We start from the raw sequence: 19975 nt of genomic DNA on the forward strand, positions 1-19975 counted from the left end.
GACAGACGGCGTGGAGAGAAGAGGATGTGGACCTAAACGCAGACAAACGGAGGCGGATGTTAACAAAAAGCGAGCCTTTATTTAGGGCACGAGACTGTCAAAGTAAAACAGGAAACACGAGGAGGAGGAGCACACAGACCGGAAACGCACATCTATGACACACAACACTGTGTCGCCTACAATCAGCAAACCTGTGTGAACGTGCGTCTCCTGGAAACAGCCGATAACAAATATTTCACCTTTTTTTTAACTGTTCAGAATTTAATGTTTGGAAAAAAACATTTGTTATTATTACTTTGATGTTTCAGGTGTTTTTCACGACCACATAAACACTTACAATCCTGCTGAATAACACATGATGTTATTGCACAAGAAAATAACTGTGTGTGATGCGAGGCTGCTTCTTCACCGTCTGGTTTTGTGAGCAGAGAACAAAGACCAGAGCAGTAAGTCACTCTCATGCTGATCACTGTGGAGCGGATCAGCCCAACAGCCACCCAGCAAGGCAGAATTATTAGACAGAAGACAAATGAGAGGGCAGGCGATTCAATAAGGATTTAAGGGGCTCGAGGAGATGATGATATTCAAACTGGCCTGGGGAAAGGTGGGGTGTGCAGCAGCACGGGCAGCAGAGGATTACACAGGCGTCCAATTTGTACATTTCCTTGTTTAAAGAAGCATTTTATTCATCGTTATTACTTCGAATGGATACACAAACATCCATCCAAGAGCACAAATTCTGAAAAATGTTGACATTAAATGTTTAAATTGCTGTATTTTAAGAACCAGACCTGGAGTTTCACAGCGAGTCGTGATAGCGTCCCTGTGGACGCAGAGGAAGAAACTCCTTCTTTAGAAAAGCCTTTCAGCACTGAGTGCTTCAGTTTGAGATAATCGCTCGCATAAAAGACAAAGTGTGGAAGAAATGAGACGACCACAGGAAGTGGGAGGAGGCCCGTAGTGATGAATACAGATATATAAGGAAAATCAAAGCTTTTGTTTTAGCGGCACCATGCAGCATCATAATTATCGATCTGAATAAAGAAGAAAAGCATGACTTCAGCTGCCGGCAGAGCAGCAGCTCCAATAAATACTCCTAACGAAGGAAACGGATGCAGAGATTAATCAAATTGGTGACTTCATCTCAGGAACCAGTAACCTCGCCATCTGCTGTGCATGACCAGTGACCAGGACGTCAGGAATCCCACAGCGACTTCCTGTATCAGCAAACACTCGTATTATTATTTTACTACGACGGCCGACAGTCATCACAGGGCGGGTCTCTCTGCTGATTCATGCGTTATCCTTGTGGGACTGTGATGAGGTATTAGGACACTGACTGTCAGAGGTGCAGCCTGGAGACACAGAGCTAAATGGAAAGGCAGCGCCTGTGATGGATGATGCACGATGCCCTTTTCTCCTTTTGTCTTACAGCGTGACTCGCTGCTCTTCCGCTGAGCGGTTCTGCCTCCTACCTTATCGCACCGACAGGCAGGTGGAACGCCGCTGAAAGAGGGTTTCAACACCTTTGAATCAAAGCATTACTCCTAACATTTACCTCAGAGCCTGTGTGGGCAGACTGGCTGTATCACGCACAGCTGCGAGGCTGTAAGACTCGTAGACTCTTATGCGATGACGCCAGCTGCAAAAATAGCTCAATCAGAGACTCCAAATGCGAGGATGGAATGATGTAAATATGATAAAATGATTAGAGTGGGTTAGATTACAGAAGCAGTGGCTTACAGTTAGCATCAGTGTAACCACAGCATCACTTTCTACATATTCAGCAGGCAGCAGCATCTCTCAGGCTGCAGGTAACATCCAGCCCCACCAACATCCATGAGCCTGATCTCATAAAGAAACATAATAATGTTGAAGAACGCTTGTATATGTTCGGCCACAGCTACAAACAGGACGTGCAGAGTGAGTGTGCCGTGTTAACAGTGCAACATCACTCTGTAATAACACACGAGCACCTCCCATGTCTGAGGCATCTAAGTGAAATCTGCTCATCTCCAGGCTCCTGCTTAAATAATCAGTTGTTAAGATTTTTGCATTAAAACAAATACTTGTGTTGAGGCTCTGTTACAGGCACAAAGTCCTCCCCTGTACTGTGTAACACACTGTTCAGACTGGCTCACAGCTCGTTGTTCTCCTGCTTCTTACGGGAAGTTTCAGCAGAGAGAAAACGGCCTCCATGACTCAGATGAAGCAAACAGAGTGAGTCTAACCTTCACTCGCCTGTATTAAGAGTGTAACCTGCCAGCAGCTGAATGAGAATGATGATTACATACAGTTACAGCGAGCACAGAGTTATGTTCACTAAATGTCCTCGCACAGAGAACAGGGAGGCTCGATGTTCAAAGCTATGAAAAGGAAACTTTTTGCTGCTACCTCATCTGTGGCATCGCACTCTCGATACGCTCTGACCGTTTATCAATGTTTCTCCGCTTGTTTACCGACTCAGACATGCCGTCAGAAACCACAGAGTTAGCTGAAGGTTACTGTGTGTATTTAAGCTGACGGAGCCAACGATCCTGACAGGACCGCAATATTATGTGTCTGGAATAAAGCATGCAGCAGCGGAGGTCCACCTACAGGACACTGCAAACTTGAACACAGCAGCTGAGGTGCAGCAAACGTTCATACTGATTCCTGCTCCCTCACAGCAGCAGCCTGCTCTTTCCCCCTGCAGACAGAAATGGCAGCCTGCAGGTATCAGAATAATCGAACGGTGCTACACTGAAGCGCCTGTGTCTGAACGTGCTCGGCTAAGGCGCTCACAGCATTTTGCCCATTTGGGTCACTCAGAGGCAGCGTTTGCATCAACTGAGTGACCCTTTGAGGTTTTCCTGAGGAGGAAACTGGGGGAAAAGTTTTTAAAACCAAGCATCAGCATCCAGAGTCCATTGTTTGGCATTAATGTTTAATGGCAGAGAGCAGAAAATGTGCTGCTGATGGGAAACAGCAAAGAGCCAATAGACAGAAGAAAAATGGAAAAACAAGCGAGCCGAGGATGGGAATCTCTTTCTCCATTCAGAAACCAACGAGCTGAGCCAGAAGTCAAGACACACAGAAGACACTCAGCCTGCTTCAATGAAGAGGAGATGAACATGGGACTTGATCACATTTGTACCAGCTGGAGGAAACGTAGTCTGTACCAAGTAACGCCTGCTGGCTTTGACCTTCCTGCAGATAATCAGCCAGTATTGTCCAGTGTTGCAGGAGCTGCAGGTGGCGTCTCAGCCCTCTCTTTTCTGAGACTGGCACGAGGTGTCAAATATGGAAGCTGTACAGACACTGACACGCAATCAAGACATCGAGCAGGTACTGTTACACCCACATCACCCCCACCCCACCAGAACGATGACTTCTGAAACAGAAGAGGAGCAAAGACACCAGATTCAGCTCTCTGACTGCTGTTCGACCCAGGCCGTCATCAGCAATGTGTTTTTAAAGTGTTGCACAGGTGCAGAAGCCTGTTTGCTATAACCGTGTAAACACTGCTTCATGTGGTTTTCAGGGTTTAGGTGATCAAATGTGAAATGGCTTCATTTTATGAGTCGGCTCTGGCAGGGGCGTGGTGTCGCGGGGCACGGGGGTCATCGGCTGAGGTGGACACTCTGCTTCTCCATCTTTAGGACGCAGCCAGCATGACCCCAGAGCGTGCAACAGATCCGCTTTTCTGCAGGAGACATCGTGTCAGGTCACGTTTGGTGTAACGGACACATTTTCAGTTCAGTTGTGAAGAAAGCCAAAGTGGTAAGGCTGTTCCTCTAAGCACCCACACTCTGCTGTTTGGCTTTGGATACTGATGGCACAGCTGAGGCTGCTAACCAGCACATGCTTGCTGGGATGGGATGTAGCTACAGCCCATCGGAGCCGCTCTGGGTGAGAAGGTGTCCACCTCTATGCCTCTGCTGCTTTTAGACGTAGTGATACAACACAGAGTTAATAAATCATGATCCTCAGAGGAGGATCAGTGAGTTTGAAGTGTACACACAAACACTCAGCTCGAGCTGATTCGCTTACCAAAGGATGACATCGTGAGGCCTATGTCCATCTTTTTATACAGATTTTATGTGCGAGTGTGTGCGAGTGTGTGCATACCTCTCTCTGTTAAACTTGAGTGAATGCAGGATGGCCGGCCGCCTCTGGCGCAGATTCCACAAGTGCAACGTGTCGTCTGCACAGGCTGAGACCAGCGCCCCCTGGAGGACAGAAAAGACACAGCCTGTAATCCTTCTGCACAGCAAGAACTGCTCATACACAGACTCTGCAGGGCAGTGATAATAAAGCCACTGCATGAACATGAGCCCATCTCCAAACATCTGCTTACTGTCCTCACACCTTCACATCTGGGCTCTGCATGAACCCAATCAGATATTTGTTTGTCCAACTTTCCATTAAAACACAGTCGCAGCATCACAGACAGAAGCAGGCAGTGGTGACCATAAGGTGGAGCATCGCCTTCATAGCACGCATGATTTGATTTTCTCTATTTTTCAAAAATGACTCATAAATGTGATTTTCTCCACCAATTACAGCGAGACAATGAAAGGATTAAGAAAACTGTGAAAGCGTATCTGTGAGGATTAAAGGCCTTGACTTTTACAGGTTACAGCTACTACTGAGCCTGTACATGGAGAGAAATAATGAAAATAATCTTCTATGTTATTTCACGTCTCCCCGCCCCGTATGGCGAGACGGTATAAATATATTAGCCTCTTTTCTTTTTACATAATCTCACCGAGAGCTTTTCTTTGGATTGAAGTCGTTCGTGTCTTGCACATCATATAATTCCATCCCACTGGGATTAACACGGCCTCACACTGACTTGCTAATTGCCCATTAAATTGCACTCAGTTTTGCTCTGAAACAGCTTCCACAAGTGAAGATAATGTTTCCAATGTTTGCAACCTGACTACTTCTGCAATCACTGTTCTGGAATAATAATGTCCCCTGTTAGAGTGGCACCATTTCATTGAGTGAAAGTAAAATCAAAGGCGTGTGTGTGTGTGTGTGTGTGTGTGTGTGTGTGTGTGTGTGTGTGTGTGTCGGTTTGTGCCATTATTTCTCTTAAATGATTCGAGTAACTGTTCAAAATCACGTCTGTCCTGATTCTTTCAGATCAGGCGGTTCTTTTGCTCTAACGTGAAACAATGATCTATGTGATGCACACGAGCTTCAGTTTCTTGCGTGTGATTTAATGAGACGCTGAGTATTTGCTGGACTTTTTAAACTTGATTTAAATACTGTATTTTGTCTTTACATGGTAACATTGTTGCGTAAGATTAGTGACATTTAAACTCCAGTAAACCTGTGATTCAGTGCTCTGGCTGATTCTTAACACGGTCTGAAGTGATGCCCCCCCCACTAATCACCCATCTCTCCCAGTATGCAGCAGAAAACACTGTACTGGTGGTTCAGCACAGCTGTGCTGTTTTTTCTGCACCACATGTAATTTACTTTGTGTTCAGCTTTAAGCTTCTTCTTGTGATAAAAGCACCTCTAATGTTTTTTGTGCACGTTTTAAAAATGACATATTGCAGTTTGGATGTCTGCTGGTCCTGGGGAGGAAGGTGCAAAATCCTTTGCCATTGAGTGAGATTGTAATAAGTGTTTGCTGAGTTAGCAGTGACCACAGTATGAATTCAGTGGATCAGCTGAGGTAATGGCTCAGTCACACAGTAGTAAAAATAGGACAGCAACCTCCCTGTGACTGGGAACAATGGGAACAATGGGAGGTTTCACTGCATTTTGTTGCAAGTCGTTGTGGATACCAGCTTTTGGCATGACCTGGAGTCAGCCTGTAGCAGTAAGTGCAAACTAAACTGGCTGTATTGTGGTTATATTGCTTCTGTAACCTTTGAGTGCCTTTGTGTTTTTGTCGTTGCATCGCCGTCCTGTAGCGTCAGGCGCGTCCACGTCACCGGGAAATGTCGAATTTGTGTTTCAAATCTATGCGGTTCTGGACGAACGCTGAATGTAAGTAGTTCATGTGAACTTCTGTGATGGCAGCAGATCTTCTCTGGTCACAGTGAATCGAAACATCATCATCAACTAACTGCAGACTGACAGCAGACTGACTCGCTGCTGTTCCTTCTCTGTCTCGAGGCACTAAAGTTGCGAGAGGTCACAGATCTCATCCTCAAACATTTCAAAGTCCACCGCACAGAGTTACAGTAACTCTGGTCGTGCTGCCGCCTCCTGACTGTAGTAACAAACCAACAGGGTGCTCAGTTTAACTCGACTCTGTCAGTTGATGCGTTTTGTCAGGATCGAACGAAGCCCAGTTTTTCTTCTGTAGCTCCATTTACAAATATCCTTACATGCTGACAGGCACGTGTGATGTGCTTGGGTTTCACTGCAATGCAACATAGCACTGCTAGAGTTGCTCAACATCATGTTTCATGAACACTCCTGAAGAATCACTGCACTTCATAATTGTCAAAGGGCGGAGAAGGCAGAGGAGGAGAGAGCGAAACAGAGTGAGGTGGAACAGCCGCTAATGAAGAAATCACTCCAGACGGGGAGAAGAGAGAAGCGAGGCAGACAGGGTGAAAGCCTGTCGTCAATTATCTTGATGTCTTGATGGCAACAAAGGCAAGATAACCAGGCACAAGTACAGTGAACGGCATGGGTGGAAATGAAAGCCGTGCCAAGAGAAATTACACAGAAAGACATCAGAACATCTCTTGGTGCACTTATCTCTACCTGTACTCAAAACCAGGTGAGGATGAGCCCCGTAGTCTAGATAACAGCTCCTTTCAAAAAGCAAGAACAGAGACAAACAAAGGATCTGCTTAAATCCACCAGAACCTTTCATCTTTTGTCTGTCTGTATTGATCTGGTCAGTAGGAATGACTATTAAGACACTCATCACAGTACACACTAATCGTTCATTAACTAGTCAATATCTAAGCCTCATCATGGCCTGACATTAATCAACACTTTTCAGAGGAACTCCCTGAAAAGTGAAAAAACAGAGCTGAACTCAGCAAACTGTGGAGCACGTTAAACCCGACGCCGTTCAGAGCAGCAGTGAGGGGAATAATGTTCGCTCACTTACAAAGAAATGAGCGATCTCTCATTACAAATGTATTTTAATTTAAAGGAGTGAATATCAACCCCCACGTCACCGAGTAAAAGAAGCATTTCAGCCCCTACAGTCACAATCGAGCTCTTTGGCGTCAGCTCGACCTGCTGTGTTTGGAGGAAGAGGAGCGAATGATGTGACTCGTACAACATCATCGTGGTTGGGGCTGCTTTTCTGAGACGCATGACGTAAAATGTTGGACCTGAGCCTCCCTCAGCCACAGTACTGAAGAGTGGTTATGGACGTGTTACCTGAGTCACTGACCCAGTGCTTTGGTTTTACGATGCTCTGAAGTCTTACTTTCTGTACCTTGTATTTCCTAGTTTCTTAGTTAGTATTTGATCCTGTTCATGTCTTCCTCTCCCCTTGTCTCGTCTTTTTGATTAGTGCCGGCTGTGTTTCCCAGATGTTTCCTCTTTGGCCTGCTCCCCTCGTGTATTGAGGGTCTGATTCTTCCTCGTTCCCGGCCGTGTGTTCTGCCTGTTTAGTCTCATGTGTATTCTCAGCTTAGTTAGTTTTGTATTTCTGGCGTTCAGCAGTTTTGGGTCCGTTCCTGCTGCCACACACAGCAAACTTGACAGGATGGGTCTGTTAGTACGACAGTGACCCAAAACTCACCACCAGGGCAACAAAGGAGCGGCTAAAGAAGAAGCACATTGAGGTCATGGCGTGGCACGCCTCAGGCACACAGATAATCTGTGCAGGGAGCTGAAGCTCGGAGAGTTTCTGTACGGAGCAGTGAGCCTGATGACCAAAAACACGTCATCGTATTGTCTTTGGCTTTTTTATAAGATCGAATGATGACAGATACACGTTAACACTGGTTCAAGCAAATCAAGCTACCAAAGTGCGAAGACAACCTTGGAGACCTCTGCTACTGACCCGTTCAGAACATGACTGAAGTCTGTGTGCTGTGAAGCAGAGAAGAAGAAATGAGGGGTGACTCCAGAATTCAGCACATTGCTGTACGTTTACACCTAAACACAAAACCACGCGTCGCGTTCGGTCCCTGCTCAGCTCAATAATCGCCTTTTTCTTACATTAGCACTCTGCTCTCTTTGCCCCGACTCCAGCACCAAACAGCCTCTTTACATGTTTTATTCATTAAACATAATAATGAATTCAGAATAGAGAAACGAACACATTAATTAGCCCATTCATACCCTCCACTGACAGTGCCACAAAATAATAATCTATAAATATTTTTGCTCATCAAACATGAAGCGAGAGGCCCACGAGGATGGTACGAAATTACTAAGTAATAAAAGACACGACGTGTGTGGGGGTTTGTGTGCTAGAGGACAAAGATGCTCTTCATGCATGCAGCGCTCTCGAGTACCTGAGAAGTGGCCTCGTTTGTGGGTTGGTGCTGCGTGTCTAATGGGGAGAAGTCATTACACCTCACTGAGTGTCAAGATCAGGTCTGAATGCACGAGCCAACCAGGGCAGCCGACAGCCCACGCACCGAGTCCACGAGAGGGTTCTGACATGGAGCACTGCTATTATCCACTCTGTCAAGCGATGGGAGGACCTGCAGTCAGTGAGGGAGCATTAACATAGAGTGTGTGCTACACCATGCAAACATATTTATGAGCAAAAATTCATTTCTGAATCCCGCTGAAGACGAAGAAACCTGGTGGATTTCAGCTGGTTGGGGACAAAAAGTAACTGCACGATTAAAACATATATCTGGATGATTTTAACGTCAGTGAGGAGTCAGCTGATTCACTCTGGTTTTGGTCTTCTGTGTGTGAAGTGCTGCCTATGAGCTTTGCAGCATTTGAGTGACTCTAAGAACAAAGTGCTGCCTCTGACAGATGATGGGCTTTAACGTGGATCACGAGCACTGATCTTTCTCCATCCCCGTCTCTTCCCATCGTTCTGCTATAATTTAATCTTGTTTTAGCTGATAAAAAACTGTGTCTGCTGTCTTCTAGGAACATGTGATCTGTCCTTCAATCTTGCTGGTCTGCAGCTTAAAGTAACTCATCTGTATTTACAGTCCTGAAAGCGTCCTCTGTGGATTCAGGATGTTGTCAAGAGCACTGTTTCTTACAAATATTCACGAACAGTATATATATATTTAAAAAGCCCCCACTCGCCCCTGCAGGCGGTTTTTACCCTTCAAGCTCGGGTCCTCTACCAGAGGCCTGGGAGCTTGATGGTCCTGCGCAGTATCTCTGCTGGTCCTGGGACTGCGCGCTGCCGGACAGAGATCTCCGATGTTGTTGGACACTGGGGAGCGTGCTTTTTCTTTTCATGCCCCATTTTTGTGGAACAACCTCCCTCAAGATATTAGGCAGGCTGCTCTGTGGAGGTTTTAAAGCTAAGTTAAAGACTTACATGTTCACCATATCTTATGTGTCTTTAAATTGTTGTCAGTGTTTAAATTGTATTGCTTTTATTTATTTATCTTCAAATAACTGTTCAGCACTTTGTTTGATAGCGCTTTATAAATAAAGTTGTTGTTAATAATGATAATAATGGATCGCATTTATATAGCGCTTTTCTGTTGTTGTTTTTGTTGTTATTGTTGTTGCTGTTCCCAGGACTGCGCTCTTCTGGACAGAGATCTCCGATGTTGTTCCCGGGATCTGCTGGAGCCACTCGCCTAGCTCGGGAGTCACCGCACCTAGTGCTCCGATTACCACTGGGACCACCGTTACCTTCACCCTCCACATCTTCTCGAGCCCTTGGTACTCCTCCAGCTTCTCGTGTTCCCTCTTCCTGATGTCGTTGTTATTCAGTATCACTACATCGATCACTACGGCCGTCTTCCTCTGCTTGTCTGCCACCACTATGTTCGGTTGGTTAGCCGTCACCATTTAGTCCGTCTGTATCTGGAAGTCCCACAGGATCTTAGCTCGGTCATTCTCCACCACCCTTGGGGGCGTGTCCTATTTTAACCTCTGGACTTCCATTTTTTTGTTACATGTAACTAACTATGACTATAGATGGTTTATATAAAGCTGAGGGTCCATACTTCAGCACTTCAGTCTCCTTTTGGTCCCTCTGTTCTATATTAGTGTTGGACAGAAACAGAATTACTATTCAAATACTTATCGAACCATTTTTTAAAACACACACACACACACACACACACACGCACACACACTTCATGCTTTTAAAAATCCACTAATATGACAAGATACACTTGAACCCACACACTGCTGTAACGTGCTCTCAGCTACACTCTTACACTATTACAAAAACATTTGGGTGCTTAAACACACACACACACACACACACTACCTGTCTATACCTGTAACACAGAAACACACATAACCCTCTTCAGGCTCATCCACCTCCATTTGCCTCAGACACATCACAGGTAGGCCAGTGAGTGATGGAGAAGTGGGCTGAAACAGCCAGTGGGCTTAAAAAGAAAAACACAGAGGAAAGAAAAAGACGAGAGGAGCCGAGAGGAAAAGAGATTACAGCAGAATAAAGCAGAAGATCGATGAGAGACGGCTTTACGTTTGAGACCTGTGTCAACCTTCTGCTCTTGTAACCATCGTGAAATCCTCTTCCCCCGGTACAGCGTCAGTATTTTGTTAGAAAGTACAGCAATAAACTGCTGTTAAGGTCCTAAAATGAACAGTATGACACAGCACTGTCACGTGTAAGCCCACACCACAGTTTGTCAGGGTGGAAAAGAAGAGGAGAGAATAAAAACCACATCGGTGTAACTAAGCACTGCTCACAATTAGCCTTCATTTAAAACGGTGACATGTGCAGTGTTTTGGCTGCTGCCACTCAAAGATCAGTTAACTGAGAGTTAATCATGTTTACTTATAAATGTCACGACCATCAGACTGCAAATGAATTCAACTAAATCTTCATTTACACAATCGTGAAATGCACACTATGCATAAAGTATAATATGACTGGTTATTATATGGTATTAAAGCTTCCATTGTAAAAGATCATACACTGCAGTGTTGAAGTCTTCTGCTGACACAAAGCTTTCCAGAAATCCTGCCTGCATCAGATGCTCCGTGAACAGTGGAGCGTGTGTGGCCCTTATAAAGGTCCAGTGAACCAAACACTGTGTGAGAAAACACACAGTGTGGTGACGAGAGATGGGCAGTAGCGCGTTACTGTAATCCCATTACTTTTTTCAAGTATCGAGTAAAGTAAGGGATTACTATTGCAAAAACGGTAATTAGATTACCGTTACTTTCCCGTAGGAGCGCTGCGTTACTGCGTTACTAAAACCGTGATTTTTTTTGCAAGAATGTCTCATGACAGTGACGTAAGCGAGTGCGACGTTGGTGACAACAGCTGTGTACAGATCAACAATGAATAATATATCGAGTGCGGGAGAGAGTATGAGCGTGCAGCGTTTAAAGCGTGGAAGTACTGACCTTACTTTGAGTTTGATTCCATAAAAAGTGACAAAAACATTAGTGTCCGCTGTGCGTGGGAAGAAAACTAAACAAGCACCGAGTAGCTACGACGTGATGTGAAATTCACGGAGAAACTCGCGGATTCTTCCACTGACCGCGGCACACCTGCACCAGGGTAAACCTCCGCCTACCCCACTCCTGCTTTAGAGATGAAAATAGAGCAACAGGACCGCTGAGTCTTTGACTTTATTTATTTTCTGCTGCGCTTTACTTGCATCTATTTGAAAGACTGAGTGTAAACACAAAAAATATTTTATTTTATGTGCTGGAATGTGCAGAAAATAGGTTTAAATGTTAGACAAACTTCTTCCAGTCACAGAATGTTGCATATAATTAAATTTTTGCTTGATGCACAAAGTTAAAAGATTAAAACTAATAAAACAAGTTAAAAAAAAAGATACTTTTCCATTTGATTACATTTTGTATGATGGATTATGCAGAAAAAGTAGAATTGGGCTGAAAGATCTATCGCTTTATCACCTCTTCAGGTTGTAAATCGTGTTTTTAAAAAAGTAACTAAGTAACTAAGTAACTAAGTAATTAATTACTTTCGAAAATAAGTAATCAGTAAAGTAACGGGATTACTTTTGGGGGGAAGTAATCAGTAATTAGTTACTGATTACTTTTTTCAAGTAACTTGACCAACACTGGTGGTGACTGATGAGACCGGAGCTTTACACTCTTATTGTGACTTTATTTCATTATCAATGAATCCCATAATAAAGGAAACCCAACCTAGCTACCATGCTAACAATCTCCGGGGTAGTTAAAGGTGATTGTTATCACCACCGTCATCGCTTCATTGTTAGTTCTACTGAAGAACTAAAAACTTTCATAATCATCATTATAGCTACAAAGTTATAACTTGTTATTAGCACAGCTCCGGGTTTCCAAATATTATAAAAAGAACTAAAAAGCCTCAAAGATTGTGGCTTACCTCATTGATGAGAAACTGCAGCTGAAGAACAGCAGCTCCGCTCTCATGCTGACAGTAGCAGTCCACCCCAGGTCGGCCCAGTCTGGTGACAGCACAGAGTCAAGGAAGAGCACCGAGTTTCTGTGGGTGTGCAGTGAGTGCAGGCAGACAGGACATCCAATCAGTACATAAGCATGGAGCAGATATGATGATGAGCCAAAACATCAAGTTTATTTACAGACACAACAACAGCACACGTCCAGGTTTAACTGCTGCGCTGCTGCACAGTCTGAGGTGCAACACAGAATAAAGGGCTTCAGGCTGACAGTAGCCTCTGTTCCTGGTGGTGTGTGTGCAGTGTGAAACTGTTGTTTTGTTGTTTACTTGAAAACGTATCTAAAGGAAATGTGGCTGCACAGCAGCTGAACGACAGAACATCACCACAGCACAGGCAGATGGAGCAACGTCAGATCCAGTTATACGGGACGACTGGATGTGAACGAAGACGTGCACTGTAATCTCTGCTGGCTGCTGACAAACTGTACCTCTCTCACCTTGGAGCACCCAGGTTCACAGGGAAACAACATTCAGAAACAGTGTTTTTATCAGTGTGTGGTGCCGGCGATGCATCACAAAAAGATGCCGTTCAGCGTCTTCATGCTGTCAGAAATAACCCTGTCGAGCCCATTATTATTATTTTTAGCAGTTTTTCTTAGAAAGCACTTCTCCTGTGTGAGCTAGTTAGTTAACAGTTGGTATAACGATCGGGTACAACATTACTGTTTCCTTGCGGCTTGTTTAGGAAACAGGTACGCTCACCAGAGGAAGTCAAATCCCAGAGAACATCCTTCAAAGCAGGTGGAAACCAGCAGGAGGCAGAAATGACACAACGTGGAAACAGAGCCAGTTGGATGAGAACTACAAGCAGTTATTCAATCACTACAGTTTGTTCAGTTTGTGCGCTGTGTTGCCAGCATGTGTCAGCACACCGCAGTGCAGCTGAGAAACAAGCAGCCCTGCAACGACTCTCATACGTCTGGTTATTATAAAGCAGACATGCAGCCAGAGCCACGACTGTCCTTCTTATCAAGCAAGAACTGAAAACAAAGAATCTATTGGACAAAATATTTACTGCTGAAGTTTGAGTCAGCGGAGAGGTTTTCACCTTTTCTACCAACAAAGCTCGTTTGCATTTTCTCTGCTGCACGCAGCGTTAGCTCTGCTGCGATTTCACGAGCACATGAGCTGTAATGTCTCATTACAAAACCTGTGCTATGATGTGCCTGGCTATTTTGCTCTACCCTTCTCCCTAAAGAGATTTCTGTCCACCTCGTTTAGCGTCAGTGGCTGCCCATGACACCTCGCAAACAGCTCGGGGCAAGGTGGTCGTCTGAGCCATAATCAAATATGTGTTCATCTGGTTAACAGCACAGCGAAAAAAAGAAAATTACAGTTTGTGTAAACGCTGTGAGTGGAAAGAGCGATCAGAGATACGGGTTCAGTATTAATGAAACCCAGAGAGAGGAATCAGAGAGCAGGAGACTGAAGAACGATTTAACATGCACGAGGAAGAAAAGTAGACTTAATTACGCTTATTTCAGCAGATCCAGTTATAAATCCTTCAGTTACCAGTAACAACATCCACACGTGGCTTTGGGATAATGCTTCAGCTGGCAGACGTACTGATAGCATGCACAGATGTCCTCTGAAAGCAGCAGGGCAGAACCACCCAGACAGTCCCTCTATACAGACTCATCTACAGCAGCAGCCGTGGAGCCGATACGGAGAATCGTTGAACCAGGGAGCAGAAATCAGCTGCACTGGGAAGGAAAGACTCGGTTTATGGTTCAAAAGGCCGGCTGTGGCTTTGGGCTAAAGCCAACTTTAGTTATGAACATTTACTTACTCTATACATGCGTGCAACAGCCTTATATAGAAAACTAGCATATATGCTAACATTTGAGGTATTATTGTCTGTAAAACCTTAGTACCAGAATATTTAGGTTCCTGTGAATATCAGTGACAATAATCACAAACACTGTTTATTAAAACATTAAACGTTTCTTATAGTGTGTTAAGAAACGTATGAGTTGGACCACAGAGTGTTTTTATGAGCGTCTGGTGCCAGCGAGTGGATTTGAGGATGGCTGGTTATGGTCAAAGTCAGCTCGATTACTGTTCATACAAAATGCTATTTAATTATCATAATTGGCCCTGCCAGTATCTCTGTATTACATATTCTGTCTTTCATGCGCGCTGCAATCAGGCGCAGATTTGTAAAATGCTTCACTGTCCGTTTTAATTTATCAGATTAACGGTTTGATGAGACACCGTGGCAGACGTCCAACATGATGCAGAGGACGCGTCACAAAGCTGTGACCTTGACTAACCAGCGGGTGCTGTCAGAGTGTGTGTGTGTGTGTGTGTGTGTGTGTGTGTGTGTGTGTGTGTGTGTGTGTGTGTGTGTGTGTGTGTGATTTATATTGTTATAGCATGTATGCATAAAGAGCTGAGCTGTTCCTGAATGATAAACTGACTGTGCTTTTACTTTGGTGGGACAAAGTATTTGCCCACTTCCTGATTTCTTATGTTTTTGTGATATTTGTTGCAGTCACATGTTCCAGAACAACAAATATCTGTCAAAGAGAACCGGAGTAAATACAAAATGCTTTTTCATTTATTAGGGGAACACAGTACCTATACCAACCTACCTGACCCGTGTTTAAATGTGACGTAAGCTGAGTTCAGTGTCACTGCAGTCGGGTCTGATTACTACCTGATCTGCTGAAGGGAGAAATCACATGTCTGAGACGTTAACTAGGCGAAAGGAGCTAAAAACACTCAGCACATGATGCCAGGATGTAAAGAACCTGGAGAACAGCCGAGGAACAAAGCCACAGCAAAAGTCATATTTCTGTCTTACATTAAAACTTGTCAAATGACCACAATAAGAAGAAGAACCAAAGACTTCACAGCACTGTTCGCTCACATGTTACTAATGAAATTATAAAGTTCATGTCAGGTTAGGACGGGTCTATAAAAACAGCTTTAAAGGCGTTTAGCAGCAGATATTGTAGCTTCTCTGTCATCGCGTCCAATCAATGGACCTCTATCACTAAAGGAAAGAAGACAGAAAAGACGAAATAGCAAAAACTTTAAGCTTTCTTGAGCCTTTTGTGCTCGTACACCCACACCGAGCCGCCAAACCTAAAAGAAAAATCTATCCTGTGACCTATGGAGATCCATGGAGCACAGAGAACAGGCCCCTCGCACAAACCAGTCGATATGGACTGTTTCTCCTTTGAATTCCCACACAGCGGGTGACTCCCAGCATTAAAGGCTTAAATGACAATAACTCAGAGGAGGGAGGCTGCCTGTGAGTGTGTTGGTGTGCGTCAGTTAGCGAGTTGTGTTAAAGAAGCCTGCACTGGTGTAATGTTCTGTGTCAGGACACTTTAATAGATGTTTTATAATAATATAAACGTTTGACACAGGCTAGCTCAGTGGCAGTGATGCTAACATGTGTTATATGTAAAATGAACATTTTACATATACTGTAACATATGACTTGTAACACATGAACTGTAACATATGAACTGTAACATATGACCTGTAACACATGAACTGTAACATATGAACTGTAACACATGAACTGTAACACATGAACTGTAACACATGAACTGTAACACATGAACTGTAACATATGAACTGTAACATATGAACTGTAACACATGAACTGTAACACATGAACTGTAACACATGAACTGTAACATATGAACTGTAACACATGAACTGTAACACATGAACTGTAACATATGAACTGTAACACATGAACTGTAACACATGAACTGTAACACATGAACTGTAACACATGACCTGTAACACATGAACTGTAACACATTGACCTGTAAGCAAGCACATACCTGTAACACCTGAACTGTAAAAGATGACATGTAACCATATGAACTGTAACACTGCAACTGTAACCAGACCGTAACACATGACCTGTAACACATGAACTGTAACACATGAACTGTAACACATGCACTGTAAACACGTGAACTGTAACATGTGAACTGTAACATGTGAACTGTAACACATGAACTGTAACACATGAACTGTAACATATGAACTGTAACACATGCACTGTAAAACATGAACTGTAACTATGAGCGGAACGCATTCTGTGGCAGAAGACGCGTGGTACGCTGGGTTTCTGCTGAAGGTGAGGAACAGCAGCAGAGCAGCTCTGTGGCTACACGGGTCTAAGCTGTGTCGACGCAATGATCACGCTCTGTGTGTGTGTGTGTGTGTGTGTGTGTGTGGTGTGTGTGTGTGTGTGTGTGTGTGTGTGAGATTCAGGAGCTGACTTGAAAGGGAATGGTAGACTTAAATCATCTCTGTGTCAGTCTGCATCTTTCTCTCCCTGACAGGCTAGTCTTTGTACAGATCACATTCAAATTCACATCACAGTCAAGGGCGCATCAAAACACACAAGATGCTGTCAAAACACAAAGCTCATGTGAAGGTGAAGTCGCCTACATCCATAAGAAGACAACGCTGTGCTGCTGCCAGCCAACAGGACAGAACGGCAGCGAGTTTTTGTTGATCGTGTTTGTCTCTAAAACCAATGAGTGGAAGCAAATGTGTCGTGAATTTAAGTTCGTTTGTGATGCTCAGGTTGCCTCTGAAAAAGGATGGAGGTAAACAGAGTAAACATGTTTACCTCCAGGTGTACAGCACGTTCCCATCCCAGGAGGAGACATTCCCATTTTTAGGTTTTCAGATTTCTTAAAACCGTATCTGCGATGGACCTGACCTGGGGTACCTCTAACCAGTAAGATGAGGCATATCCCAGCTCGCTGGATCAGGTGGGTGCAGCCGCCCACTTGGCTGAGGGTGTGGGCCGTAGAGCTGTACCCCTCTAACTCTTGCTTTAGTATTCATTTCACCGACAGACCTACAAGGATGCCGGGTTTTCCGTGAGTTAAATTCTATTAGAATTTCATGAGCATCTTACCGATAATTATGTGTCTGTGTCCCTCCCACACACGGAGCAGGAGCAGCTAGCAAACATTAGCACTTCGTCGCTCATGTGCTTAAATCTGCCTCCAAAAACAAGATGGCGATAACTCTACAGCAGAGGATGATGGCTGAATATGTTCATGATGTACTCTGACACTTTATTAAGTACACATTGCTAATACTGAGTTGGTACTAAGACGTCTGAACTGCTTTAAGTAATAATTTGACAGGACATATTAACATTTAACTTCTACATATGAAAAATAATCTTAACTGATGTGTTTTTGGATATTTGCTTTTGTGCTGTGGTCCAAACACAGAGGCTTTTTGTCTTTAGATGTTTTATTCTATATATTATTTCTGTTGGCACATCATCATTTTCATTATTGTTCTAACTGTACCTCAGCTCTCAGTCATGTTTGGTCCTGATGTTTGAATATTCAGGTTTCAAAGGTAACATTATTATTAGTAGTAGTATTAAAATGATAAAATCATGTATTATTTGCCTAGCACTTGCTTCTAAACTGGTGGTTGGTATTACTTTAGCAAAGATTAGCTATATTCAAACAGAAAAGGTGTTGTATGAGAGGCTTTGAGATGCACTTAACAGAAACGAGTGTTTTTAGATAACAGCACCTGTAAGGAGGCTAAAACAAGGTTAGCTTACAGTTTTCAGTAAATTATTACCAACTCTCCCTGCTGTGGGCAAACAAGCAAATTAGTTCAGAGCTGCACACAATAGGCTCCAATCACACACATGTGTTTATCTCAGCAGGAACGCCAACACTTATATCAAGTCTACTGTGAGGAGGAAACAGCGTTTGCTTCCCAGCAGCAGGACGTTGTGCTGCAGGAGAGACGAGAAGATCTGAATTTAACTGATTTGAACTTGAAACATTTCTCCGTGTTCTGCTTTAACGTCTCTGCATCATTTTTTCAGGATCTTTTCAAACACTTCACAAATATTTCCAGTCCTCTGAATCAGTTCACGTCTTTGGCATCGTGACGTGAAATTGGAGTTTCTGGGATGCAGAAAGATCTGCTCCAATGAGCACCGCGGGAGGACTAATGATTAGCCAATCAGCACCGTGGGTGAGCGGTTATCATTAGTTGTCATGCTGTGCACTGGAACCTAGGCGTAATAATAAAAAAGGGAGATGGTTGTTGTTGGAGTCAAATTGTTAAATGTTGTCATTGTGTTACTTAAATTTGTAAGTCTTAGTTCAAGCAGCAGACATTCCTCTGACTCTGAGCATCTCCAGCCTGCTGGACGCTGGGGGAGGCTGCAGCGTGTTATTACAGGGACATGTGAGGGTTGTTTTCTTGTTTAGTAAGTGGGAGGTCACACAAACGCACACACACTCTCGCACATGCATACACACACACATACACACACGTGCACACACATAGTGCCTTATCTTTTGTGACCATAGAGGGGTTTTACAATGGGAGGTGCTTGTGTGTACTGTAACTGTTTTCAATAAAAGGCGGCAAGCGGAGGCCGGAGTCGAGGTCGTCTGTGGTTGGACTCAGAGTGTGAGACACCGACCGGCCGCCATTGCTAGCAAGTAAAACCGTTCCGTCATTGATTTGCTTTCTTCATGAGGAATAAGTCTCTAAACCAGCGGAGCCTGTGGAAGCGCAGACCCAACAGCTGGGTTACAACAACAACCTTATCGACTGATATGTAGTCTCAATACTGACTACTGGACACTTTATTAGGTACACTTTGCTTTTTCTGGGATGCACACTCTTTTCCCCTCAGAGCTGCCACTTTGGGGCATCGATCCAACGCTGTGCCGGAAACATTCCTCAGAGATTTTAATCCATGTTGATGTGACAGCTTCGTACTATTCCACCGAATCCCAAAGATGCTCCGTGGGCACGAGATCTGATAACTGTGGAGGCTGCGAGCTCGCGTTCAAGAAACCAGATTATTTGAGCACCATGTGAAAAACAATATCCACCACATTATTACACCATCAGCGACAGCCTGAATCCAACAACCATCATGTTGTTTATCCCAAATTCTCACATCCACATTTTTCAGTCTTCTGTCTGGTGTGGTCTTCTGCTGCTCTAACCCATCTAATTCAAGGTTTTCACATGCAGAGATGCCTTCAGCTCAAAGCAAACTTCTTCAGCCCTTCTCTGTAAAGTCTGGAGATGGTTGAGCTTGAGCACCAGCAAACAAGGAGTTTCTGAAATATTCATACCAGCCTGTCCGGCACAACAACCATGCAACCTTCAAAGTCACTTACATCAGCTTTCCTGCCCTTTCTGATGCTCATGTTAAACTTAAATTAAATGTCTAAATGCAGTGAGATGCTGCCATGTTTAATCAGCATGCCAGGCTGATTAGATATATTTAACGAGCAGGTAAACAGGTGTACCTAATAAAGTGTCTGCTTCACTATTAAAAACCTAGAAAATCCAATATTCGAGTATGGCTTCTTCTGTGTGTTGTTATTAATAAATAACTAATCCCACAGAACTCTGTCCGAACGGCTGTGATCTCAAACTGTG

At 44.0% G+C, this 19975-nt stretch overlaps 1 protein-coding gene across 16 annotated transcripts in view; it reads right to left on the bottom strand.

Annotated features, from left to right (window-relative positions):
* stxbp5l (syntaxin binding protein 5-like) overlaps nucleotides 1–19975 on the bottom strand; it is a 126674-nt gene that overhangs the window by 60407 nt on the left and 46292 nt on the right. For all 16 annotated transcript variants that reach the window (XM_040027793.1, XM_040027791.1, XM_040027792.1 and 13 more), the window contains exons 3-4: nucleotides 12446–12527; nucleotides 4111–4211 (exon numbers count right to left, since the gene is read on the bottom strand). In XM_040027793.1, coding sequence (XP_039883727.1) covers nucleotides 4111–4211; nucleotides 12446–12527 — 183 coding nt within the window. The remainder of the gene's footprint in view (nucleotides 1–4110; nucleotides 4212–12445; nucleotides 12528–19975) is intronic.

The sequence above is a fragment of the Simochromis diagramma genome, unplaced genomic scaffold (assembly GCF_900408965.1).
Source record: "Simochromis diagramma unplaced genomic scaffold, fSimDia1.1 OVJJ01000343.1, whole genome shotgun sequence".
Lineage (NCBI taxonomy): Eukaryota > Metazoa > Chordata > Actinopteri > Cichliformes > Cichlidae > Simochromis > Simochromis diagramma.